Genomic DNA, 24,659 nt, shown 5'->3' on the forward strand with positions numbered 1-24,659 from the left:
GTCCCCTCATGTCCCTCACACCCTGTGCCAATATCCCCTGGGTGAGTGTCCCCTCACGTCCCCCCTCAGACAGCACCAGGTGTCCCCTCACGGTCTCCATGGGTGAGACCGTGAGGGGACACAAAAATTCACCCCAATCCCATCTAATTCATGCACGACCCCCAGTCCAGTGTGGGATAGTGAAGGCTCCTGCCCCTTCCCTGAAAACTGTGGAAATAGGTTAATAGGAAAAACGTTGGGGTTTTATTTTTTAATGAAGCTGGGAGCTAAAGTGTGTTAATTGCATTGCTTCAAGGTAATGAGGTATCCTAATTTCTGTCTTTTTGATCCTTAGCTGCTTATTACAAGGAAAAATGTTTTTTATTTATATTTGCCCAAGAGAAGGTGAAGAATTGTCTTTCCTGGTTGTCTGTTACCTTACTCTCAGTAAATAAATACAAGTTTTAAAGAGTTTAGAGTCATTAATCCTTTAAAATATTTAATACCACTGATTAATTTGAAACCAGAACTAGAGAATAATTGACAAGTGCAAGGTCAGGGAGGTTTCAGAGTGAAAATTGTGTCCCTGTACCTTGGCAGAGTCCAGTGCCACTGCAGTTGGGACTCACTGTGTTTGTGTGGAGCCTGGGCTTGAAGAGCCACCCATCTGCAGTAGTTTTTGGGAATTACTGTCACCCTCAATCCTCCCAAATGATGCTGCAGGTGAAGCCTTCGACCCTCACGGGGCCATGTGGAGGTGGTGAACTCTTTGGGTTGTTAACTGGAGTTTTGTGGGTGGCTTTTTCCACTCTTCCACAAACCAAAGCTTCGTTCTGTCTGTGGTTTCGACTGGAACACAAAGAACAGTTCCTAATCTTCATCCTGCTTTTGTGCACTCCCCAAGATCTGTGTTTGCCAAGAGCTTTTGTCCTGCAGTGAGGCCAGATGACTGATGTCTCGGGGTTATTGCTGTAGAGTGTGTTTCAGGAAGAAATAAGTTCCCTTTCCTTCTCTCTCAGCTGCCCCAGGTCCCTCAGCTGTGTGTGTTTAATGCCAAGTTAGATGTAGTAAAAGTTGTTTTGGGATATTGTGTGATCCTCTGCTCTCTGAGGAGGAGTTGGTTTGTGTCCCACCATCCCAGATGATGGTCCAGGTTTCTCCACATCCACCATCCTGCACTGTGTGGACACAGCCAGTGCTGCTTTCATTGGAAAACTGGAAAGCTGAGCTGCATGATCCTTGAAAAGGGCAGTTATGCCAAAGGAAACAACAATCAGAGTATTCTGCTGAGTTCTCCACTCCCACTATGAAAGAATTCCTTGAAATTGTTCTTTCTCTCCCGCCACAAAATTTTCTGCAAAAGTATTCAGGCAGCCTCAGTGCAAAGGGGGCTGCACACACCAGTCACTGAATCCCATCACAGTGGGTCCTTGTGGGTCTGGGCAGTGCATCATTATTTGGGAGCACATGCAAAAAGGACTGGAAAGCACACGAGGAGCTTGAGAAGTGAATTACCTGAACTGGGTTATGATTTTGCCAGAAAATACTACAAACCACAAATGAGTGCTCTGCCTTATCCCCAGTGGCAGTAGTGACTGATTTACCTGTTCAAGTGATGTTGAGGAGTAATTCCTGTGATTATCTGGCACAGGAGTTATGAATGTTAATAATTTACAGTTTATGTTACCAGGATTATTACATGGAATTTCTAGAAGGCACACACTTAATAAATATTTTCCTTTTTTAATTTGTTTTAGGATGGAGGAGAGACCGGTCTGAAAATTTGTTCCATCGTGGACTTTGCTGTGGTCTGCTAGAATGTTCCTTATGGATGCTCCTCCTCTGGTAGCTCTTCAGACAAAATGGGAGTCCTTTGGGCCAGCAAGGAATTATAGATACCCCGTTTGCTTCCCTGAATCCGACAGCAACGTCACCAGAACCTCCGTGAGCACCAAAGTTCAGATGATCATAAACAACCTGCAAAGCCAAGAGCCTGCCCTGGGTATGAACAATGAGTGTGGCTGTGTTAAGCAGAAGAAACAGAAGGGAGAGAAAGGCACCGGTACCAGAGTCACAGCCAGCAGCACGCTGCTGCGGAAGCATCCTCAGTACACCCAGCGTGGCTGCCCTGAGGATTCTGATGGCAGCGCAGTGGAAGGGAATGTAGAGTTTGAGACTCTGCTGCTCGATTCTGACAGCGACGATTCTGTGGACCGAGGTATAGAGGAAGCCATCCAAGAGTACTTGAAAACAAAAAGCAAAAGTGCCCAGTCGTTGCCGAGGAATGCAGAGCGTTCTGAGAATGTGAGCAGAGACAAAAGGTTTAAGAGAGAGTTCTCCCAGAGCAAAGTGGCGAGTAACCTCCTCCCTGTGCAATTCAAAGCTGAGATGCTCTCTGAAGAGTACCTGTCTGACCACCTGGGAATTGGGAAAAGGCTCCAGCCTGCTTCCCCTCAGAGCATCAGCAGCGATGACTCCTTTGAACAGAGCATACAAGCTGAAATAGTGCAGTTTTTGAATGAGAAGAAGCAGCAAGAAATTAGTAAATGTGTTACCGAGGAGGATAAAAAAGATTCCTGTGTGAGATCTGTCCTGAAATGCAACAAAGAAGCAACAAACAGAACAAACTGTGGTGCTCTAAAGCGAGGTTGTAATGCGCTGCTCCTGAGACACCATCCCAAGCTGCAGAAATCCAGCACCCAGCCCAAGTGTTTGCAGACAAAAATCCAAGCAGAGCCCAGTGATTTCAGCCGGGTGAACCACGCATATCTAGAAATGGCCACTGCCAGCCAGCCCTGGCTCGTGGAGCAGGATGAGGGAAGTGGAGCTCATCACTGGGAGCCAAGGGCAGCACTTACCGAGGAGAGCATGCACACATCAGACTCCAGCAGCGATGATGGCATCGAAGAAGCCATTCAGCTTTACCAGCTGGAGAAAATCAGGAAAGAGGCAGGTCATGCAGCAAACTGTGTCCCTTTGCAGAGGGAACCATTTGATCCAAAGGGTATGGCAGACATTTCTGCCAGCCTGACAATTAGCTCCACAAAAAGTGCCTCACCAGAAATCCATAAAACCCCTATAAGCAACAAGAGAAAAGAAGTTAATTCCAAGCCAACGGGATTACAAAGCACCAGCAATGACTTTAATAAGCTGTTTAAACCACTGAAAAAAGCCAGACATTTTGCACTTCCAGAAAACAAGATTACTGCTTGTGAGCTCACATTGCAGGCCTCTTGCAGAGCAGACACATCTGCAGAACTCATGTGTGCAGAAGCTATCCTGGATATTTCCAAAACAATCATGCCATCCCAAATGGGAAGTGACAACAAATCCCTCACTGCAGACTCCTTCTTTTCTCCCCAGCTTCTCTCGTCCTCCCGTTGTGAAAGTGACAGCAGCCTTGTGGACAGTGATGACAGCATAGAGCAAGAAATCAGAGCGTTTTTGGCTCTGAAAGCACAGTCAGAAAACCTTGGAACAAAACCTCCCAGCCTGTCACGCTCCATCCAGATGCCTTTGCCTTCTGATCCAAACAGCCTCACCGGGACCCTTGAGCCTGCTCTGCCCAAAACACTGAAATTATCCCTGAGTCGGAAAAGGAGGCTTAAAAGGGAAGGCAGAACAGCAAAACAAGGGGGGTCAAAACTGCCTGAACAGCTGGAGACAGGACTTTTCCAGCCAGGTCACTATTCCAAATTCCCAGTGCTCCAAGAGGAGCGTGCCCTGATTAGCCCCACAGAACTCCGGGATGCTCAGAGTGATAAAGACCCGAGGCAGCAGCAGCTGATGTCTCCCAAATTGCCTGGCTCTGATGGCAGCAGATGTGTGGACTCTGTAAACCCTTTCCTGCAGGTTCAGAGTAGCACAAGAAAACATGTGAAAAACCCCATCCAAACCGCAGAGAGGGAGGGGTCGGGTGATGAGAGCAGCTCTCTGGACAGTGATGAGGACCTGGACAGTGCTATCAAGGACCTGTTACAGTCTAAAAGGAAGTTAAAGAAGAAATCCAAGGACCAGAAAGCTCAGTGCAAGAAGAAAGTCAGATTCAGTGAGACAGAAACTCAGCTGCTGGATGACTTCAGTAGCCTCCAACAAAACGAGTGGAAATATAAAAATCCCTCCCTGCTAAAAAGCTGCCTCTCAAAACCTAGGAAAACTGTGAGGGAGAATGCAGTCAGGAACCCTCCAGACAACATCAAACTTCCCAATGACAAGCCAGAAACCGTGAAAAACCTGGAGTCTAACTTACAGCTTAAAAAAGGCAATAAACCTAAACCAGTTTCAAACCAGCGGGGGGCTAAGAATAGAAAATGTGCTCTCCCAGCTGTGTCAGACGCCAGTGACAGCAGCTCGGTGGACAGCGATGACAGCATCGAGCAGGAAATCAGGAGGTTTTTGGCAGAAAAGGCTAAAGACTCTGCAAGCAATTCAGAGATGCAAAAAGGTGATGCAAGCCTGGACCTACTTAGAGCGACCAAACAAACTGGTAATAAAGGAAAAGCAAAGCAGCAGCCAGTGGAAAATGAGATTGACCTGGTGCTGGGTCAGAGTAAAAAGACTGAGGTGGCTCAGCAAACTGAGGAGGTGAAGAACTCCCAGAGAACAGAAGGGAAAAGTGCAATGTTAGCTGGCAGTGGAAAATGTGCTTCCTCTGCAGAGAATGTTCCTACTACTGGTCAGTCAAAAGCTAAGCAAGGACTGGGGGGGGTCAAAGGTGGTGCTGCTGAGGAATTACCTGGGAATGCAACAGGTAAAAGGAATGTCCGTAACACAGAGCCCCCAAAACCCGGCAGAAACGAAGGGTGCAAAGTGAGAAAAGTCATGAATGCAAAGCCCAGATCTAAGAGGAAGAATACCTTCCAACTAAAAATCTCAAGTAAATTTATTGCAGGTCTGAAATACGCCCGGGACAGGAAGAAGTCGATGCTTTTGAACAAAAAGCAGAAAGCAGAGTGTGTGCTCAGCCAGAGCAGTGCCTTGGGAATGGAGGCAGCTTCCCAGGACACAGATGTACTTAACCCCTTGCCAAAAGGGGAAATTACACCAGCAATAAAAGAACCCAGTTCTTCTCAGAAACTCATTGTGGGAGGGGTGAGTCCCCATGTAGCAGAAACCCGTGCAGGAGCTGAGTGTCTGCAGGAGGCAGCTGAGGGTTGCAGGAAGGCTGATGCTCCAGAGGATCAGTCCCAGTCCTGCCTTCCCTCACAGGAACGGAGTGTGGCAGCAGGAAAAGCTGATAAGGTTTACAGAGGAACCTCCAGAGCTGAGAACACCCAAATGTGGATCAAAGAAGGAGATATCCACCAAGGCAGCTGGGCTGACTCCACTGCAGATCCCCCACACCCTGAGAGCAGTGTGGGAAAAGCAGATAAAGTCAGCAGAGAGCCAGCTCAGCAGAGTGCTCAGGTGGACAGTAAGGGAGGGAACAACCAGCTGCACAAGAGGCCAGATCCAAGTTTAGCTTGCCCAAGGCAGGAATTCAATGTGACAGCAGCAGCAGTGCATAACAGTGGAGGAGCCTGTGCAGATAGCAGTGTGCAGATGTGCATTAAGGAAGAAAAAGTTGACAGGCAGGGAGAAATTCAGGTATCCAACCCCACAATGGAAGGAAAAACACCTGTCCTGCAGAACAGGGAAGCTGCTAGTGAAGTACACCAAGGGCAGGGATTTTTAACCAAAACCTGTGCAAAATTTACTGACCTACCTGCAGGGGACTGCCCAGGTTCCCTCTTGGAAAAAAAGATTTCAAATATGTAAGTACTTTTTTTTTTTTTTTTACAGTAGCGGTCTTTTTATAAAATAACTGTGATTGTAATTACCTTGATAAAGCTTGAGAGAGGAAAGGAGAGGCAGTGGGAGATGCTGATACCTGTATATCATACACACACTAATGTGAAAATAATTCTATTTAACAGGGATATCACATATAGACATTCGTAGCTTTTGTAGAATTTTGTAAATTATTTAAAGTGCTCTAAGGAAATATTTTTTATAATGATTTCTAGGGCTTGCATTCCTACAGGATGCTGTAGTTACTGTAGATAAGATATTGGCTAATCACACTTTAAATTATGAGGCCTCTAATTGTCTCTCAAAGGGAAACCTGTTTGCGCACAGAATTTATTTGGGAGCCTGTTCAGAGATCCTAGGAAAGCACAGCCCTGGATAGCAATGCAGATGTGACACTGGCCACATCCCAGCTGCCTCAGGACAATCCTGTGGGGTGGGTTTTGCTGGAGCTCGGTTTTCCCACCCTGAGGACTGTGGGATGAGGTCCCTGAGCAGAACTCAGCTGTGGGTGTGGAGATCCGGCCTGGAAGATACAAATGCAAATTCAGGTAAATCAAGTGGATGGCTCTGTCTGCACCTCCTGTGCAAAGGGATCTCAGCAGCTGCTCAAAGTCCTTCCACATGCCCAGAACCTCCTGCTAGCAGATGATTCCAAGCACACTTGCAGTCCAAGACAAGTGAAGGAAGGAGTGTGTCTATTCAGACACGATTTCCCTGGATTTCCCTGGATTTCTGTACTGTCGGGCCTGCAGGGCTCAAACAATTCCTGCTATTCTCAGCTCTCTCCTTTTGATGCCCTGCAGTTACCCAGAGATGGCTTTTGGTTTCCTGAATGAACTTTCTGGAACTGAGTGCCCTTAACTTTCCTTTTTCAGAAGTGGTTTTTAAAATGTTACATTTCTGTGAACTTTTCACTGACAATTTTGGTGCAATAAAGCAAAGCTGGGTTTGCTGTAGGAAGTCACAACACAAACGGATTTTTTCAGCCACGGATATTTTCAGCACTGTTCTTTCTTCAGGCTCTTTCTCTGCCTCCGTTTCCAGCAGCCAGAATAAAGCAATTTTTTCACTACTATCTTTTTATTTGTACTGACTTTCAACGGGATTGAAGTAGCACATTCACATCACACACACAAAAAAGTGCCCCCACACTGGTTTCGCTGCGAATTCAAAAGGTGTAAATTGGAGCTGTTGGCTCTTTCATTCTCATTTTTGTGTTGTGAAGTCCTTGGAGGAGTTTGTTCTCACATCTTGTCCCTGTGAATTGATCTGATATTCTCTTTGTCTGCTCTTCTGCAGAACTTCTCAGCCAAACCACCACTTAGCATCACTTTGTTTCTCAGTCACTTCAGGAGTCTTCCTCCAGGCTGGCCTTAAACTTGCAAAACGGAGCAAAAGCAGCCGAGACTGGATCCAGAATCCCGTGGTGTCCCTGGTGTGATGCAGAACGTGGGCAAAATACGGTGTAGCATAGAGTAGTGACTGTGGCATGTAGAGAAATAAACATCCTTGGTGTGTTCATGCTGTCGTGCAGCTACGTTTGAAACATGTTCCTAGTGCTCACTTGGCATTTCTGACTGTCCAGCCACCTTTCTGTAGCCCTGGGGTTGGTTGGCCAGGTTGTTTAAAGGTCAGTGTGTAAACTCATCTCCATTTTGTGGTAGGATACCTTGGAAAAGTGGTTTTTCCTTAGCTCAGTGCCTGCACTCCCTCTTCACAGGTTTATCTTTTGCTCTGCCTTGATTCCGTTGCAGGATTTGAGCCTTTTGTTTGGAATAGGTCAATAGGCTGGTATTTTAAACTAGAAGTTTTCCAAGTACCTTGCTTTAAAAGGATTAAACTGTATACTTAATTTTCCTAGAGATGTTGGAAGCACTCTGTACTGTTTGTATAAAAAGCTGAATGTTTCTTCTCAAGAGTTTTCAGTAAATCCACATTAAGACTTCAAAGGTGTCTCGTGCCCCTGTTGCTGTGTCTGTGTCCTCAGTACCTGATCCACTCCCAGTTAAAATGCAATTCCAGTTACCTTGTGCTTTAAATAAAACCTTATTTCAAACAGCACTTTTTTATTTTAATTAAACTTGATTTGTATATAGGAACTGGTGTACATTGCTGAGTTTCTAATGTTTAATAAATGGGGTTCTTCCATGGACCGTGCAACTGGAGTGTTCCTATGGTTTGTGTCATCATCTTGAGTGAGTAATAATTTCTGTGTTTCCCCTTCTTCCCTCCCGACTGAGGATGTCATTAATTCTTTGTAACAAAAAATGAAGGAGGAGAATTTACAAAATACAAAGGGGTGGCTTTTGGGAGGTGAGAATGGTGCTTGTGGTAGCAGAACACCAAGAGATTTCTTTCCTGGTGTTTGTGGTCAAGAGGTGGAATCTTTATTTGTGTAATTAAATGTCAAGGAGCACCTCTGGAATTGAGCAGCCAGGCTCCAGTGGCAGTGTCCTGATCCTGGCCCAGGTCTCATCATTGTTCAGAAAAGAGAGGTCTGGTGGTTTGCAGCAAGAAGAAACCCCTCTCACACATCACTAAAGCTGAGCAATAAAACAGATTATCTTGAGTGGCAGTAAATTCCCACACGTGGTACCAAGATTGGATCTGCAGCACGAATCTCTCAAGGCTGAATCTTCATAAAGCAGTTCCAAAAGCAGATTTTATTTCCTGTTCATAGTGCCCCTGAGAAGCCCAGGGAGGGCACAGAGTGGGCACAGACTGCTACTCCAGTGCCAGCTCTGGGGAGTGTCCAGAAAACTCCTTTTTCCCATTACTCCCACCCTCCTGAGACACCAATTAATTATAATTATTGCAGTAGATACATGGAGCCATAAACCCAGCTCTTCTAAAGCTTATTAAGTTACCTTTTTCTTAATGAGTGCTGGTTCATATTTAAAAAATGCACAATGCTAGTTTTTCTTTCCAGTCAGAGCACAAAGCTTTTGTTAATTTAGATACTAAGTGCTTAAACCACTTGTTTGTTTGTTTTTTTTTTTTTTATTATGGCTCTGGTGAGTTACAGATCCTGGCTGCACAATTACTGCTTTATTTTTTACCCCAGTGACTGCTTTTGGGTGCTTTGGGAACAATCTTCAAGGATCCTCAAGGGACAGCAAGGACTCTGTTCATATTTTTATTCCCAGTTCTTTGCTGCTATTTTAGGAACACGTGTTTTGACATGTAGCTGCTCTTTATACAAGGCAGGAAGATCCCTGCCCCCATTTCTTTTATTAATGTAGAAGCTTTTAAATTGTTCATCCCTTCAGTTGGTGATAGTTCAGCCTCACATAATTTTATCTGCAAATGTGAAAATCTTCCTCTCAAAAGACAGAGCAGAAAGAGATTGATTCAGGTAGATCCATTTTTAGAATGATATTTTGAATTTGTACAGGTATTTTTTTTAAAAAGTGCATTTGGTCTAACCTCTGAACACTTGGATACACTGCATGCCAAACTCTTCAAAGGAACTGGTTTCAAGAATAAAACTAAAAGGGAAGAAATTGAGGCAAGAAAGAAGACGTGGGTGTTTTCAGATGGAGTGGGAAAATATGTGACAGAATCCACTCTTAATATTTTTAAGAGGCAGCCTTATCCCTAAATTATGCCACCTGCAGAAAAATCTGTGGATAAAAATATATATAACATTGTCACAACTATTTCTATTGATGCAGCACTTTGTTATTTTCTCATTTCAGGAGAAGAAAGGGAAGTTCTAAAGAAGCTCCAGGTATTGTCTAGAGTCTGATACGAGGATCGCAGCAAATGGAAGAGGGTTGCTTATTTATTTTCAGATGTTAAATCTTTGAAATGTTAACTTTTCAGGCCCATTTCTGCTCAGTTTATTTACCTGTTCCAATTTATTATTTTTGGTGTGTTTGCAGCAGAGGGGGATCTATGCAGCTCTTACCACATGCCACAAACAGGGAATGTTTCTGACATGTGAAGAGCATCGATTGCAGTGGTGTTTGGACATGTTACACTCATTATTTATATTTTTTTAGCAAACAGTTTGAATAATGTTATGCTCATTTTTAATGTTCTGTTACACCTGTAAGGTGGGACTGTTGCTCATCCATAAACAGGCAGAGTAGTTTCTCTTAAAAACTCCATTTTAAACCAAAAATATTCAGGTATTCTTTCAGTGCAGTCACTGTCCAGCTGATGCAGTTTCTTTGCCTGTACCTACAGTTGTTCCAATAAAACTTTTTAAATAATCTTCTTTTTGATTACTTGTAATTACTTGAATAATTTCTTAAAACTTTGTAGTTTGGAGAGAGAAGAAATGCGAACTTGCTACAAGAAATCCAAAGAGTTAATGAATACCTCTGGAAAACCTGCAGATTGATTATTCATTAAATAGTAGAGAAGCAGTTGAAATCTTAATTTTTAATGATAAGTAGTACATAAGGCAAGAGTGTAAAGGATCATTAGTGACAGAGAAGGGGATAAAAACAGAATTTGTGTTATCCTAGTATTTATATGCTGCTGATAAATTAGGCAAAACGCTTCACATGAGCTACCTAACTGACACTTAACCACATTAAACCTTCACTATTTTACTCCTAAAAACATTCCCTCTGCAATCTAGCGGGTCCATTTAGGATCGGGGCAGACAGAAGCCGGCTACAGCGGCTGGTTAAACCTTCACTACATTACTCCTAAAAACATTCCCTCTGCAATCTAGCGGGTCCATTTAGGATCGGGGCAGACAGAAGCCGGCTACAGCGGCTGGTCCCTGCAGTGCGAGGGCCCGCTGGGGTTGTAGCTGGGGTGGAAGTCCAGGTGCTCGTAGGCGGTGATGAAGGTGTCGGTGCCGGTGCAGTGGCTCTTCTCCAGCGACGTGTTCAGGCTTTCGTTCCTGCACATGCCGAACCTGCCCAGATGATCCGAAAACGTGTGCGGGAGGGTGTGGAAGGAGCTCTGCGGGGGCGACAAAGGGCACAGAGAAGGGAGGGTAGGGATGGTTTAAACACCAACATCGACAGCACCTGCGTGCAGCGGCACGGACGCGGCTCCGGGCAGTGTCCCCATGCACCCGGGGTGCTCGTACCGGCAGCTCGTGCACCGTGGGGGCCCTGCTGCCGTAGCTCTGGTTGGCGGTGCGGAATCGGGGGTGAGCTGGCTGCTGCCTGTGGGGGGAGAGCACAGCTAGCACAGCTGGCACAGCTGGCACAGCTACCACAGCTACCACAGCCAGCACAGCCAGCACAGCACAGCCGGCACAGCAGCACAGCTAGCACAGGCAGCACAGCGGGCACAGCCAGCACAGCACAGCCAGCACAGGCGGCACAGCCAGCAAAGCCGGCACAGCCGGCACAGCCATCACAGCACAGCCGGCACAGCACAGCCGGCACAGCCAGCACAGCGGGCACAGCACAGCATAGCCAGCACAGCACAGGCAGCACAGCCGGCACAGCGGGCACAGCACAGCATAGCCAGCACAGCACAGCCGGCACAGCGGGCACAGCGGGCACAGTGGGCAGCGCCCGGGCCGCCGCTCACCCGTAGCCGCGGTACAAGGTCAGCTCCTGGAAGCGCCGGGGCACGCCCGGGCTGGGCTGGGCCATGGCGGAGCCGCCGCGCCGGGCCGGGCCGGGCCGGGCCGGGCCGCGGGCACCGAGCGTTACCCGGCGACAGAACGCGGAGGGCGGGCAGCGACCGCAACCGCCCCGCCCCGCCCGCAGGAAGCGGAAAGCGCCGCTGACCTTCCCCCTCTCCTCCTGCTCCGTCTCCTCCTCCTGGTCCGTGTCCGTGCCCCCGGCGGGCTCGGCGGTGGCAGTGTCCCCATCCGCTCGGAGCATGGCGCTGCCGCGGCTCCTGCGGGCAGGTGAGCGAGCGGCGGGGCCCGGGCGGTGCTGCCCGCAGCGCCCCGGCCACCCCCGTGTGACCCGCGGTGTTTCTGTCCCGCAGCTGCCCCGCGGCTCTACAGCACCGTCCCGGCCCCGGTCCCGGCCCCGGCCCCGGCAGGCAGCCGGCCCCGCGGTGAGTGCTGCCGGGCACCCCTGGCACCCCCGGGCACGGGGCATCCTCTGTGCAGCCCCGGCTCGTCCCCACAAACGCAGTGAGTGTTCGTTTCCCCTCTCTCAGCTGACGATGACAAGCTGCTGACAGAGCCTCTCAAGCACCCCGACTTCTTCAGCGTGAAGGAGCTCTTCACCCTGAAAGATCTCTTTGATGCTCGGGTGCACCTGGGCCACAAAAAGGGGTGTCGGCACAGGTGAGTGATGCTTTTCGTGATCCAGTGCTTGTTGACATCGGGAATGCTTTCCCAGACCACATCTGCTGGACTGGTCTGGAGTAGGGATCCCCCCAGTGTGGGCACTGGGAGGGTGTGGCAGTGGCACAGACACTGGGTACGAGGGCACACCTGTGCTATCAGGAGCACGGGATGGTTCCTGTGGGTGCCACATGCAGGAACACTCAATGCCTCCACACCCCATCCCCGTGTCCCCCCCGCAGGTTCATGGAGCCCTACATCTTCGGCTGCCGCCTGGATCAGGACATCATCGACCTGGACCAGACCATGCAGCACCTGCAGCTGGCCCTCAACTTCACGGCGCACATCGCCTACCGCGGGGGCATCATCCTGTTCGTCAGCCGCCGGCGCCAGTTCTGCCGCCTGGTCGAGAGCACGGCGCGGGCGTGCGGGGAGTACGCGCACACCCGCTACTGGCAGGGCGGCCTCCTCACCAACGCCCACATCCAGTTCGGCGCCGGCGTCCGCCTGCCCGACCTCCTCGTCTTCCTCAACACCCTCAACAACGTCTTCGAGCCGCACGTGGCCATCCGCGACGCGGCCAAGATGAACATCCCCACGGTGGGCGTGGTGGACACGAACTGCAACCCGTGCTTGATCACCTACCCCGTGCCCGGCAACGACGACAGCCCCGCGGCCATGGAGCTGTACTGCAGGCTCTTCAGGATGGCCATCATCCGTGCCAAGGACAAGAGGCGGCACAGCGAGGCCGTGGAGGAGCTGCGGAGCAGAGCCGAGGGCAGGTAGAGCCCCCGGGGTGGGCTCGGTGCCTCTGCTCCGGCTGCACGGGGCTGGTTCGGTGCCCAGCACCCAGCTGTTGGCACAGCTGGCTGGCTGGGAAGGGACCCCCGGTGCTGTGCACGGTGATGCCGCAGAGGTCACGGCCACGGAGGGTCTCTAGCTGCAAAAAATTCAGAAATTCAGGGAAAATGGAGCCAGGCTCCTGTCCTTGAGTTTGTCACTGCTGCAGGGAGGTGCAGCTGTCCCGTGGCTTGTCTGAGCTCATGATCTCACCTGAAACCACTTGTATCTTGTGTCTGTTCTTAGCAAATAAAGGGATTTATCTCTGTGTTCCTTTTTGTGTTTTTCCCTAGGGGAATGGGATGGGGAGTCTGGCCAGCGCGGTCAAGGCAGTGGGAGGAAAGGGATGTCCCCATGCTGGGGATATGTCAGGGTGGCTGATGCAGGGTGAGAGGATCCCCAGTGGGGGTCAGAGGGTCCCCACTTTGTCCCAGGACACACTGGGAGCCCAACCTTTGCCACCACGGGCGGTGGGGGACTCCAGGAGAAAGGAATATCCATCCCTTAGTAGCCTCGTGTCTCCGTGGGAGGTCCTAGAGCAGTCGTGTGCAGGGCTCCGTGTCCCAGTCCCGTGTCCCATTCCATGTCCCCTCCCGTGTCCCAATCCCGTGTCCCAGTCCTGTGTCCCCTCCATTGTCCCCTCCCGGTCCCACCCTCGCCCTCTCCCGGCTCTGAGTCCTCCCGCCCGGCAGGGGGCGCTCGCGGGCGGAAGAGCGAGCGCGCCCGCGCGCCCGTTCCCGCACTATATAAGGGGGAGGTGAGGGGCCCGTCGCCCTTTCGGCGGGCGCGGGGCAGCGGGAGCGGAGCTCTGCGTTCCCTCAGAAGGAGCGGGACTGGAGCCGGGACCGGCCTCGGCCTCTCCCGGCGGGGCCAGCGGGAAGCCGGTGCTGGAGGAGGCGGCTCCACCGCTGCGCCTTCCCCCGCCATGCTGTGGCGCGGCTCCCTCGGGGCCGGTGCCGCTCCCCGCCGGCCCCGGCGCTGAGCGGCTGCGGCGGGAGGAGCCGAGCGAGGTGAGGCTGAGAGCGGCCCTGGCACCGCGGCCCCGCGGCCAGGCCCGGCCCCGAGCGGCCCCGCGGCTCCGGCAGCGGCCACGTGCGCTGCAAGGCCCGCAAATCGTGGAATATTTGGCGCTGGAAGCCAAATACCTATATCTATCTATATCCATGTATATATAAAATTAATGTATTAATATGATATTATTAATATGTCCTTATATTGTGAATCGAATATATTTTAAGATATATTTTAAGGATATATATGTATATTTATAATGTATCTAATATAAAGCACACATAGATGTGTATTTTTTAATATACTCCACTGAAAAAAAAACAAAGAAAATTTAAGGCTTTCAGGTTTTCAGGAAAATATTTTCAAATATTTTGATAGCTAACACAAATCTCCAGTAGATTCTCTTCTTCTAACTGTTGTAATTTTCTGGTTTTCAGTGAAATGGTGTGCTTCACCAAAAAAAGGCTGTTTGGCAATTATTAACAGCATTTTTCCTTTCTTTCTTCAGCCTCACAATGGACAGAAAAATGAAATGACCGGGATGGTGTGACTTCAGGAATGAAGGGTGATCCTTCAGGAAAAGGCTGCCCAAACAAGCTTCAGCCACCTTGGTAAGTGTAAGTGTAGTGTTCTTGTGGTGTTTGCACAAGGGTGATCCTTCAGGAAAAGGCTGCCCAAACAAGCTTCAGCCACTTGGTAAGTGTAAGTGCAGTGTTACCTGTGGTGTCTGCATGTGCAGCAAATACCTTGGCAGCACTGCTTTTAAACAGGTGATTAAATCTTCTTTTAAATGTAACATGGGGATGGTTTGGATTGGAAGGAACTCCTTCCACACTCTGTGGTGTCTGCATGTGCAGCAAATACCTTGGCAGCACTGCTTTTAAATAGATAATTAAATCTTGTTTTAAATGTAACAGAATCATGAGATGGTTTGGATTGGAAGGAGCTCCTTCCATGCTCCAGGCTGCTCAGAGCTGCATCCAGCCTTGCCTTGGACACTTGCAGGGATGGACATCCACCCACAATTACATTTTTTCAGTGTTTTGGGGTTGCTTGTTCCCCCCGGGCTGCCACTGGCGTTGCAGAGATGGCTGCTGTGGCATCTTTTGTGTCAAAGAGTGGCAAGAGAGACCCAGGCTATGTTCTACGCTCGTGTGTTCTGCACCCCGTGAGCACTCTGAGTGATTGATAGCCTGACATCACCCTGAATGAGACAGGGGAAATGCAGTTTGAGCTGCTTGGAATGTGAGATCTGCATGGTCCAGCATGGGAGCTTCTGTTCTCTGCAGCTGCACGTGCCTTCCTGGTCCTGTGGGTGCCACTTGTGGTACACAGGAATAGTGGAAGTGATCTGTGAAACCACGTGGCAAGGCTGGGAGTTCATCCCATCAGAAAATAAAATCATTCCTTTGCTTTTTATTCCTTTTAAATCCCTGCAGCGCCTGTGTGACCAGGCTTTGGGCTGTGTCTAAAGGCTCTCCATGTGTTTGTTCCTTTTCCAGAGGCAGCCCTGAGCCCAGGCACAGCAGAGGAGCCCAGCCAGGTGAGCTGCACTGCTGGGAGCTGCCAGCTTGTGTTGCAGGTGAGCTGCAGTGCCCCAGCTTGTGTTGCAGGTGAGCTGCAGAGCTGCCAGCCCTGCCCCAGTGTTGCAGGCGTGGCTGCAGTGCCACCTCTGTGTCAATCGGTGGCAGACAGCAACAGGCGATGTCTTCCCTGGTGCTCTGAGCCCTGTGAGCTCTCAGGATTGCTCGACAACCTGACACTTGCTGTTCTTGTCCTGCTCTCCTGCCTTCAGTGGGGAGTGGCAGAGGATGGACACTGTCCTTCAGTCCTTCCCTCCATCAGGGACACCTTGAGCTGTGCCCCAAGCCCTGTGCACAGGTGTCCCCATACCCAAATGGTGCTGTGTGTCACTGTCACTCTTGAGGGACACCAGAAACAGCGAGAGCAGCTCTGGGCACACAGAGATTGTGACCCTGGGCTTTGCAGTGGGTAACTGGCACTGCTAAATGGGAAACCTCATTAAATGGCCATTACAGGGCCAAAGGGGCCTCAGTGGTGCAGAGTGAGCCCTTTAATTGGCAAAAGCCAAAGAATGTTAATAAGGTTGTGGGGTTGTGGTTATGGATGAGGATGTGGCTCTTTTATTGAAATTTCTTGACTTCTTTTAACCTGCAGTCTGTGTTTGGGGTTTTTCATCAGGCTTTCCTCGCTCCAGGGGTCCTGTGTGGGCACTGAGTGCTAATGAGTGTCTCTTTAGAACTTCCCTGTGTGAGGCACAGCAGAACCTTGAACATTTTCCTGATGGCATTTTCTGGAACTGCCCTTCCCCAAGCAGCACTCCTGGGCCATGGATATTGCTTTACTGAAGGAAAAACTGGCTCTCAGCTGTGGAAAATGTGAATGTTTTACATGAAGTGCTTTAGAGAGAAATTAAAAACTCTCTGCACATAGCTCAGCCCTTCATCATGAAGGACTGGTTTATGTCATGGCTTTAAAGGCTGGAATAAGCCCAGATTTATTTTTTTTCCATGCACTATTAATAGCTTGGCTCTGCACCAGGGTTGGCAAATTCACCTTGGATTTTTAAGGAGTGATGGAATAACCCAGAACAGGCTGCAGCTATGCTCTTAAATTATCCCTTTCCTAAATTCCCCCAGCCAGATCTTTTTCCAAAACCTTTCTGATGTCATGCCAAAGAGCTTCTCCTAAATTTGTGCCATGTCCTTCTGGACTGAAGGAAATCCCTGTCTAAAAGTTTCCTTGTGAGCCCTGATACCAGAGCCTTAAAATGTGATTTTATTTTATATTTCATCTTTATTTCCTCTGGGATGTGAAAAATCTTGGGACAATCCCAAGACAATGAGGGCAGCAGAGTGTGGAATGCAAGGGTTAATTAGCTCATTAGTATTCACCTTATTGCTCCCTTTTCTTGCCTGTTTTTCAACTTTTCTGACATCCTGGGCCTTATTTTTTTATTTGCAGATTATGCCTTGAGCTGCAGAATGTCTGACAAACTGAGAACTGGTTGGCAGCATCCACGTCTGATGGCTTGGAGATTCCTAAAACTTGATCAGCTGTGTTTTCTCTACATGGTTAAGAAGGATTTAAATAAAAAAAACAACTAAATAAAGATGCCACCTACAAGACTGAAAGGATTATGCTGTGTGTTTGTAATGCTATTTTTTAACCATTCTAGGATGTAAGACTTCGTGGATGTGAGAATTTAGGATTGTTTTAAAGCAATTTAAGGTTTTACCTCCATCCCCTTGGGCACAAAGGGGATCCAGTGAGATCAGTCTTGGAGTGTCCTGGCTTTTTTTTCCATCTCCTGTGGGGAATCTGGAGGAATTTGAGTGTAAAACAGCTTTGCCTTGACTCATTTCTCTCCTGAACCCCAGAGTGGTTTGTAAACTGCACTCTGCTTTTTATGATGAGCAGAATTCCTGGGAGTGTCCAGGGCCACGGGGGCGTGCATTAATGGAGTAATTGTTGTCACAAGTGACTTAATTTCAATTAAACTGTCAGGGCCTGGTCTCAGCTATATAAACATTTAGATGTTTATGTTCTGATGTTGGGGAAACTGTTTTCCTCCACTTCTCCAGGTGCTTTAATGCTGCTTTGAGGGAATGGAACAGCAGGGATTTGGTGGGAGTAAACAATGGAGGGAAGGATGAAAAATGGTTTTTCTGCCACCCTGAGGAGGGGATTTTGGCAGGGGCTTGGATTCCTTTGCTGATGGATTTGTCAGGGGAGCTGTTGCCATGGGGATGCAGGGCCAGGGATGAGGAGCCTGGAGCCTCCTTTCTGAATTCCAGCCCTGCCTTTCCCTCCCTGCAGCTGAACCTGCACCTGCAGGCAGGACCTTGGCAGTGCCCATACCCAGTGCAGGCTGAGGAACCCTCCAAACACAGAATCCCTGGGAGTGCTCACCTTTTCCATGGATAAATCACATTCCACAGGCCACTCCTCAGCAGGGAGTGAGCTCTGCTGGACACTGAGCACTCCTGACCCCAAAACGTGCCCAGTGAGAGGTGATGAGGATCCTAAAGAACCAACAGAAGGAAAGTCCTGATCTTTCTCCCCAAAGGGCTCCTAACTTTGCAGCCCTGGTGCTGCAGTGTCAGGTGTATTTTTATTTTCTGATTGCACATCGGCTGCACGCTCATTTCCCTAAGGAATTGTTGGCAGGAGAAGCAGCACGTGCTCCAGCAGCAGGAATATGGCTGTGCTGGGAACAGAGCAACCTTGGGGGAGCTCACCCAGCTCTTCCTCCCTGCCCAGAGCTGCAAGATTGCTACAATTGAGCATTTCAAGGAGACAGCCCGAGTTGGAGCCCTGGGAGCACAGACACAGCCAAAAATAAATGTCTGGAGACCCGCTAAAAGCTTTGCCTGGAAATTCATTTTAATAATGAGAGAAGCACTGGATTATTCTGGTATTAACCTTCAACCTCTGCAGGGCAAGCCCAGCTTAGTTTTTGGAGAATTAAACGGAGGGGTTGGCTTATCCCTGCTCTGAGTGTGGTGGGCAGTGACACCCGAGCACAGGAAGGGGTCAGTTCGTGTTTAGCCCTTTGCCTTTAAGCCATCCTTGGCCTCGGCCGCTTCCAGAGCGGACACGTGAGGGAATGGCTTGTGCTGCCAATTCCAGACCGGGGGCAGGAGCAGCTGGGGGGAGCCTCTCGCAATTCACGGCATCACCGTCAGGGTCAGGCACTTAAAAACGGAACCAAGGAACCGCCACGATTCTCCACGGTGCAACAGACAGCTGAGCTGCTTCCTGTGTGACAGCTGATGGCAGATGACTCAGACACTTAAGGAGAGGCTTTTGAAAGGGGAAATCTACCTTTTCCTCCTTTTTAGATCACAAGCAAGCTGGTACTTAACAGGCTGCTGTTTGGCTATTGATGGACGGGTGTGATTCACGTAAAAGCTGTTTATTTACATCAGAGCCGTTCCTCAAAAGGAGATGTGACAAGTACAGCATGAATGATTCATTCCCATCGCTTTGCTCTGCTTTCCTGCTCATCAAGGAACAGTTTGATGCATCCAGCTGGGCTCTGCTTCCTCATCCCTTTCCGTGTCTTCTTCCTCCCCCAAGCCTGCTCAGCCCAGCTCCGTGTCCCAGCTCCTGCCGAGCCATCCCTGATGCTGCTGGGTGGTGCAAGACATGATGCTTGGTTTTCCATGAAGGAGAAGGGGCTGCAGCTCTGCTGAACTCCCTGTGCAGGGTGTGTTTTTCCTGGGGGGGAGAGGATGGACAAACAGGCCTTCAGCCCTTGGACCTCACTCCAAGCTCACAGATTGGAAATTCCAGGGCCGCGCTTCCCCCGTTAGGAATATTTGGTGTTGGAAATCTTCTTCCAGAGCAAGGTCTTGAGGTTGTTGAGCACGAGGGAGTGGTGCACTTCCATCTGGCTGGCCAGGCCACTGAGGGTCATGCAAGTTCGCAGCTGTTTCTGCAGCTCTTCCTTCAGCTCCAGGGGAGCTCCATAGAGCAGATAGTCCTGCAGCAGCCCGCACACCTTGGCCAGGTTGGGCTGCACCACGTCACTCTTGCACTGCTTCAGGAGCTTGTCACACGTGGCCGTGCAGTCCCGCCCGTAGGTGCAGTCCCCGTTCTGCTCACAGTGGCGGCCCTTGAGGAAGCCTCTGATTGTCATCTCCGTCGCCACCTTGCGCAGGTTGACCATTTTGAAGTCGTACTTGTCGTTGTAGCCCACGTTCCTGAGGCTGCTCTCGCAGATGTAGAAGCTCCCGTAGGTGCCGTGGAAGATTTCCTCCACGAACTCCAGGAGGCCGATGGCGATCTTGGCGCGCCGCGGCCAGGCTGGCGCGAACCACTGGTGGATGAGCTGGTGGGCGAGGGAAGGCAGCAGGGACTGCAGGAAAGGGGGGACATCCACCCCGTACAGGGAGGTGTGGGGGATCTTCTCGGTGACATAAAGGTCCCCGCAGTGCCCCAGCAGCTTGGCCGTGTGCTCCTTCTCGTGCAAGGAGAACATGAGGAGGAACTCGTTGAGCTGAAGCAGCGCCCAGATGGATTTGGCCTCTGCCAGGGACACCTTCCCGTCATGGTTCACGTCTGCCATGGTGATGATCCGGCTCACCAAGGCAGGAAGAGATGGCTGATCCCCCAGCTTGGACTGCAAACAGCACAAGAAGTGGCATCAGGCACTCACAGCTCTCCGTGTTTGGGTGTCACATCACAAAACCAAACTGGGGGAGCAAAGAACTGATCTGGGGAGAGGACGAAATGGTGACACTCCAGAAAATCCAGTGCCACACCATGTGTGGGCAGATCCAGCTCCAGCAGAATTTTGCCAGCCTCAGGGCTGCTCTAAAGCATCCTGCCAGAGCTGCTACCCCACCACTGCTGCAGGAGCCCCAACAGGGGTAACTACCAGGGCCACCAAATCAGCTCTGCCCAGCAGAGATGCCACCCACAGCTGTGGCACAGGTATGCTGCTACTCAAATCTCACAAGAACTCATTTCCTCCACTAATTAGTGCATGGCACTGGCACCCAGCAGTGGGTGGGGGGCATGGGCAGGAGGACCTCTCGTTCAAAGGGAAGGAAAACCACAGCCGGTGTTCCTGACTCACAGGAGCCATCCCAGGGCTGTGGGATCCCACAGGGCCCTGCACTGACCTTCAGGAAGTTGAGGAGCATTTCCTTGAACTCGTCCATGGAGGTTCCCCGGGTGGGTTTGTCGAAGAGCACCACGTCCCTCCTGGGCACAGCGTCCGGGCGGCTGTCGGCCCTCAGGGCTTCCCCGATGCCACATTTGATGATCACCTCCCTGTCCCTCCAGAGCCCTCTGTAAACCTGGAGCACAGGGACAGCAGTGGAGGGAGCTGGGTTCTGGTCAGAGGGGGAGTTGTGCAGGGTTTGGTGCTGGTGGCCAGCCCTGGCATGGGTGGGGGGCACAGACCTACCTGCTGGCTGGGGGAGGACGAGAGGCAGTGCTGGAAGAGGAGGCCGCGCTCCTCACACAGGTCCTTGCACGTGGAGCCAGAAATGATCCCTTTCTTGTACTGGTCACACTGGGGAGGGCAAGCACAGAGAGGAGCTCAGAGGGACAGATTTTTACTGGCCCTTAGGGATGGCTCAGTGCCTTTGGTGTGGTGGGGCTGGGCTGGCAGGGACCCCTGTGCTGCTGGAGGGATCTCAGGGATTTGTTCCTGGGTGCTGCTGCTGCAAATCCAGGGGTTTGAGAGAAATTCCTGGCTGGAGGAGAGGGCAGTGTGGAGTTCGGTGAGGATGCACAGCTCAGGCTGCTCAGGAGAGCAGCAGTCCCTGCTGTGGAGCAGGCTAGCCCCAGTCTAGGGGTGGCAGGAACAGGGACAGACAGTGACTCTGATCCATGGCCAGACTGGAGCTGGAGACATCCCTGGGCAGGAGAGGCTGCAGCTCTGCAGCTCCTCACAAGGGCACAGCAGCCTCAGGGCTGGAAGCTGGAGCTGCAGACATTCACTGCATCTTTTCCCTTTTTTTTTTCCTGCTGTGGATGGGAATTAACCCTTGGACCTGCTCACAGGGGCCACGGCCAGACACGGTGCCTGGAAGCCCCAGCTCCGAGCAGGAATTAGCGCCCAAGACCCCGCGGTCGGAGTCAGGCAGAAAATCAAATTAAACGATCGTCGCTGTTGTTATGGCAATTCCTGCCTCCCTTCTCTGCTGAGGGATTGATCAACGAGGCTTGTTCTGACACAGCCCAGCTCCCCCTCCTCGCCTGGGCTGGGCTGAGACCTGCTCCCACACCAGGGGCACACACAGCACTCCTGGGGACATCCCATGGGGAACACCACGCTGCAAACCCCAAACAGAGCCAGGCAGCACACCGAGCTCTGCTGCTTTAGGGCTCCTCAGCAGTCACAGACAGGTGCCATGGACTGAGTGCTCCCCTTTTTCCTCCTGCTCTGCAGAGCCCAGAGGGGACTGGTGAGATGCTGTCTCTGTCCTGCTGCCTGCCCTGACATTCCAGCTTCACCTGCACAAACTTGGATCTGCCCACATCTGCCCTGGCTGCTTCCTTTTGACATCTCATGGAATTGGTTCACCCTGGCAGGGTAAGGTCACCCCTCCTGCTCTGAGTGCCATGTCGGGGACAGCACCGGGGCAGCAGCTGCCAGGAGGGCTCCTCCTCCCAGCTCTGGGGCTCCCCCAGCCCAGCCAGCCCCGAGAGGAGGCACGGGGCAGTGCTGCCACTCACGATGATCATCCGGCACACGTGGCCGCGGCACAGCTCGGAGTAGGACGAGTAGTGCATGTAGGCCACCCAGCTGCCCACGAAGATGCCCAGCCACACCACCAGCAGGTACTTCACCTTGATGCCCGGGAGGCGGCCCTGCAAGGGAAAGGAAATGCTGTTGAAACCCTTTTGGAAGGGCAGGGCTTTGCCCAGGGCAGCGGCAGCTGGCCGAGGACGGCTTCTGTCACACAAACCGACCTGAGCGCTGGGGAAACCTTCAGCCTTTTTTATATATATTCATCAGTCTCTTATGCAACTCCTGCTGCAAGTAGGTCACTTAAAATTCCCTAAAAGCAAGGGGATTACCAGGCTGGGCTGTGAGGAGCTGGATGCTGTGCATCCCTGGGAGATGGGGCCACATCCTTCCGCTCTCCTGCCCTGTGCAAGCCTGGGGTATCCCAGAGGGGCTGCAGGAGCTCTGCTCCTGTTTGGGGGGATCCTTCTCAGCAGAACCCCCCCATTACAAAGCCCCACAGGCAGGGGAAGCTCCCAATAGCAGTTCCATGTGGGAGTGGGTGAGTAACAAACCTGGGAGCTCTCGGGTGATGCTCTGTGCAAACAACCCAGAGGCTCTCAGCAGGATTTTGGTTTTTTGGCTTTTTTTCCTCCCCCCTGACCTGGCACAGCAGCACTGCTGCCATCTGGCCTCCTGCAAGAGAGGCTGCTCACCTGGCTCGTGTACCGGAGCAGATCCTGGCAGTTCCAAAGGGCAGGGGATGAATGAATCCTTGCACTAAACAAACCCTTCCATCCCTTTTCTGCAGGTAATTCTACAGAACCCTCAGCCTTTGACCTCCTCCAAACCCTCTTCCCTCCTCACAACTGCTGCTGGGATGGGGCTGGATCTGAGTGGGTGCAGCACCTTTAAAACCTGCCAGGGATCCTCGCTTGGGTCTTGTAGCCCAAAACCACTCCTCACCTCCAAACTGCTCCTCCTCAGCCCCTTTGCAGAGCTGTCAGGGCTGTGGGAGCCACAGGAGCGGGCAGTGAGGGTGAGAGCAGGCAGGTCTGCCTCGAGATCGTGGCACTTCTCCCATTAATTGGAAACCCTAAAGTGTGAAGAGGGCCAGGGTGCCCAGTTTGCCTGTGAAGCAATGGCAACGCTAATTAACGTGAAATTAAATTAAGGAGAAGCCAAGCACAGCCAGGACTTGGCAAAGACAAAGTGTAGGTGGCTGCTCCTGTGAGCTGAGAACCAGCTCATGGCCCTGAAGTCAGACACACTGAGAGCCTGAGATCCCCCCAGCACAGGAGCCCCCCAAAACTGCCCAGGGTGGGTGCGTGAGGCCCCCTGTCCTCAGCAAAGGGGCTTTTCCAGGGAATTCCCACTACAGATATGTCTTGGAGAACCCTGGAAGAGCCAAAATGTCACTTTTTACTTATTCTGACTTAGAATCCATCATGTTCCTGGCGCAGAAGGGGGGTCAGGACTACTGCCTGAGCATGGCATGGGAAGCTCTGTCTTTCCCTAAACGGTGGAAGAAACGTGGGAGTGGGGGGATGCATTTCAATGAGAGGTTCCCCTGGGATTTGCTTTGATTTTGGATTTTGAGGGTTCCTCCAGCGCCTCAGTCTCAAGGCACAGGGGTTTCTCTCCCATTGCCTTCCCTGCACTGAAGGGTGTTACCCTGTGAGAGTTGCTGTGTTTAGTTTTGAGTGACTCTGGAGGATATGAAAGTGACTTTGGGCTGGGGCTGACTTCAAAGGCAAAATGGATGCAGCATCAACAAAATCCTGCTCCATGCCTGTGGCTCCCCTGGGAACACAGGGGTTGTTTCACAGCACCCCCAGCTCTGCACCCACCTCCTGCCAGCACCCTCTGCCCACCGGGTATCCCCTCCCGTGTCCCCCTCCGGGATCACCCCTCGAGATCGTGGCCACAGGTCCAGGATCGCTTTCTCATCCCATAGCTGCAGAGAAAACCCCATTCCAGCATCCCTGACATCCCTGGCCCCAGCATCCCTGGAGATCTGAGGGAGGTGCCCGGCCCCTCGGAAGCTCGGGGATGGGAAGAGGAGGGAAAATAAAGAAAGAAAGAGAAGGAAGGAGCCATCCCTGCCCTGCTGCATCGGCGGCTTCAGCCAGCGCTGCCTCCCGGGCTGCCCCGGTGCTCCCAGGCTCCGGCACGGCGGAGCGCGGCGCGGGTTATGCAACCTCTGCGGCCGCGGCTGCCGCTCCAGACCCCCGGTGCCGCTCCAGACCCCCGGTACAGCTCCAGACCCCCGCGGTGCCGCTGCCCGGCCCCCAGCTCCTTGCACCGGCGTCGGGGGAACCCGAGGCGGAGCGTCCCTTTGTGCACGGCCGGTGCCAGGATGCGGAGACGGGCATCCCCGAGCCCGCATCCCCCATGCCAGCGCATCCCCCCGGGCCCGGCGCATCCCCCAGCCCGCATCCCCCATCCCGGCGCATCCTCCTTCTGCCGGTACCTGCAGGCCCTTGGAGAAGGGGCAGAACAGCACCAGATGCACCAGCCGCCGGATCCTCCGCATGCTGCGGGCGCCCCGCGGCCGCGGGCCTCAGGCTCCGGGGGGCATGGCCGGGGCGGCCGCGGCCCCCGCTCCGC

The 24,659-nt window shown here is 51.7% G+C and overlaps 4 protein-coding genes, 1 long non-coding RNA gene and 2 other non-coding genes across 11 annotated transcripts; 5 read left to right on the forward strand and 2 right to left on the reverse strand.

The window, feature by feature from the left end:
- The first annotated feature begins 1,740 nt into the window (after window positions 1–1,740).
- PPP1R26 (protein phosphatase 1 regulatory subunit 26) lies at window positions 1,741–10,319 on the forward strand. Its single transcript, XM_039730669.1, has 2 exons — window positions 1,741–5,732; window positions 9,468–10,319. The coding sequence occupies exons 1-2, from the start codon at window positions 1,798–1,800 to the stop codon at window positions 9,508–9,510; spliced, it is 3,978 nt and encodes a 1,325-aa protein (XP_039586603.1). The 5' UTR covers window positions 1,741–1,797; the 3' UTR covers window positions 9,511–10,319.
- Window positions 10,320–10,491: 172 nt separating this feature from the next.
- CUNH9orf116 (chromosome unknown C9orf116 homolog) lies at window positions 10,492–11,339 on the reverse strand. The gene is made up of 3 exons (XM_039730638.1): window positions 11,275–11,339; window positions 10,823–10,901; window positions 10,492–10,692 (listed from the first exon to the last, which is right to left on the reverse strand). The coding sequence occupies exons 1-3, from the start codon at window positions 11,337–11,339 to the stop codon at window positions 10,492–10,494; spliced, it is 345 nt and encodes a 114-aa protein (XP_039586572.1).
- MRPS2 (mitochondrial ribosomal protein S2) lies at window positions 11,280–13,102 on the forward strand. The gene is made up of 4 exons (XM_039730670.1): window positions 11,280–11,599; window positions 11,683–11,754; window positions 11,860–11,989; window positions 12,232–13,102. The coding sequence occupies exons 1-4, from the start codon at window positions 11,338–11,340 to the stop codon at window positions 12,773–12,775; spliced, it is 1,008 nt and encodes a 335-aa protein (XP_039586604.1). The 5' UTR covers window positions 11,280–11,337; the 3' UTR covers window positions 12,776–13,102.
- Window positions 13,103–13,604: 502 nt separating this feature from the next.
- On the forward strand, window positions 13,605–16,998 carry LOC120512465. Of its 5 annotated transcripts, none has more exons than XR_005630013.1 (4): window positions 13,605–13,839; window positions 14,349–14,457; window positions 15,343–15,453; window positions 16,826–16,998. It is a non-coding gene; the product is annotated as an uncharacterized LOC120512465 (long non-coding RNA). The 5 variants fall into 5 exon arrangements; XR_005630015.1 differs by having other exon boundaries at window positions 15,343–15,383; XR_005630014.1 differs by having other exon boundaries at window positions 14,349–14,451.
- On the forward strand, window positions 14,907–15,041 carry LOC120512479. Its single transcript, XR_005630025.1, has one exon. It is a non-coding gene; the product is annotated as a small nucleolar RNA SNORA17 (small nucleolar RNA).
- Window positions 15,475–15,604, forward strand: LOC120512478. The gene has a single exon (XR_005630024.1). It is a non-coding gene; the product is annotated as a small nucleolar RNA SNORA17 (small nucleolar RNA).
- A 1,224-nt stretch (window positions 16,999–18,222) lies between the features above and the next one.
- Window positions 18,223–24,659, reverse strand: DIPK1B (divergent protein kinase domain 1B). The gene is made up of 5 exons (XM_039730818.1): window positions 24,523–24,659; window positions 22,058–22,192; window positions 20,781–20,888; window positions 20,494–20,670; window positions 18,223–19,988 (listed from the first exon to the last, which is right to left on the reverse strand). The coding sequence occupies exons 1-5, from the start codon at window positions 24,583–24,585 to the stop codon at window positions 19,176–19,178; spliced, it is 1,296 nt and encodes a 431-aa protein (XP_039586752.1). The 5' UTR covers window positions 24,586–24,659; the 3' UTR covers window positions 18,223–19,175.

Source organism: Passer montanus, unplaced genomic scaffold (assembly GCF_014805655.1).
Source record: "Passer montanus isolate IOZ18808 unplaced genomic scaffold, ASM1480565v1 scaffold73, whole genome shotgun sequence".
Classification (NCBI taxonomy): Eukaryota; Metazoa; Chordata; class Aves; order Passeriformes; family Passeridae; genus Passer; species Passer montanus.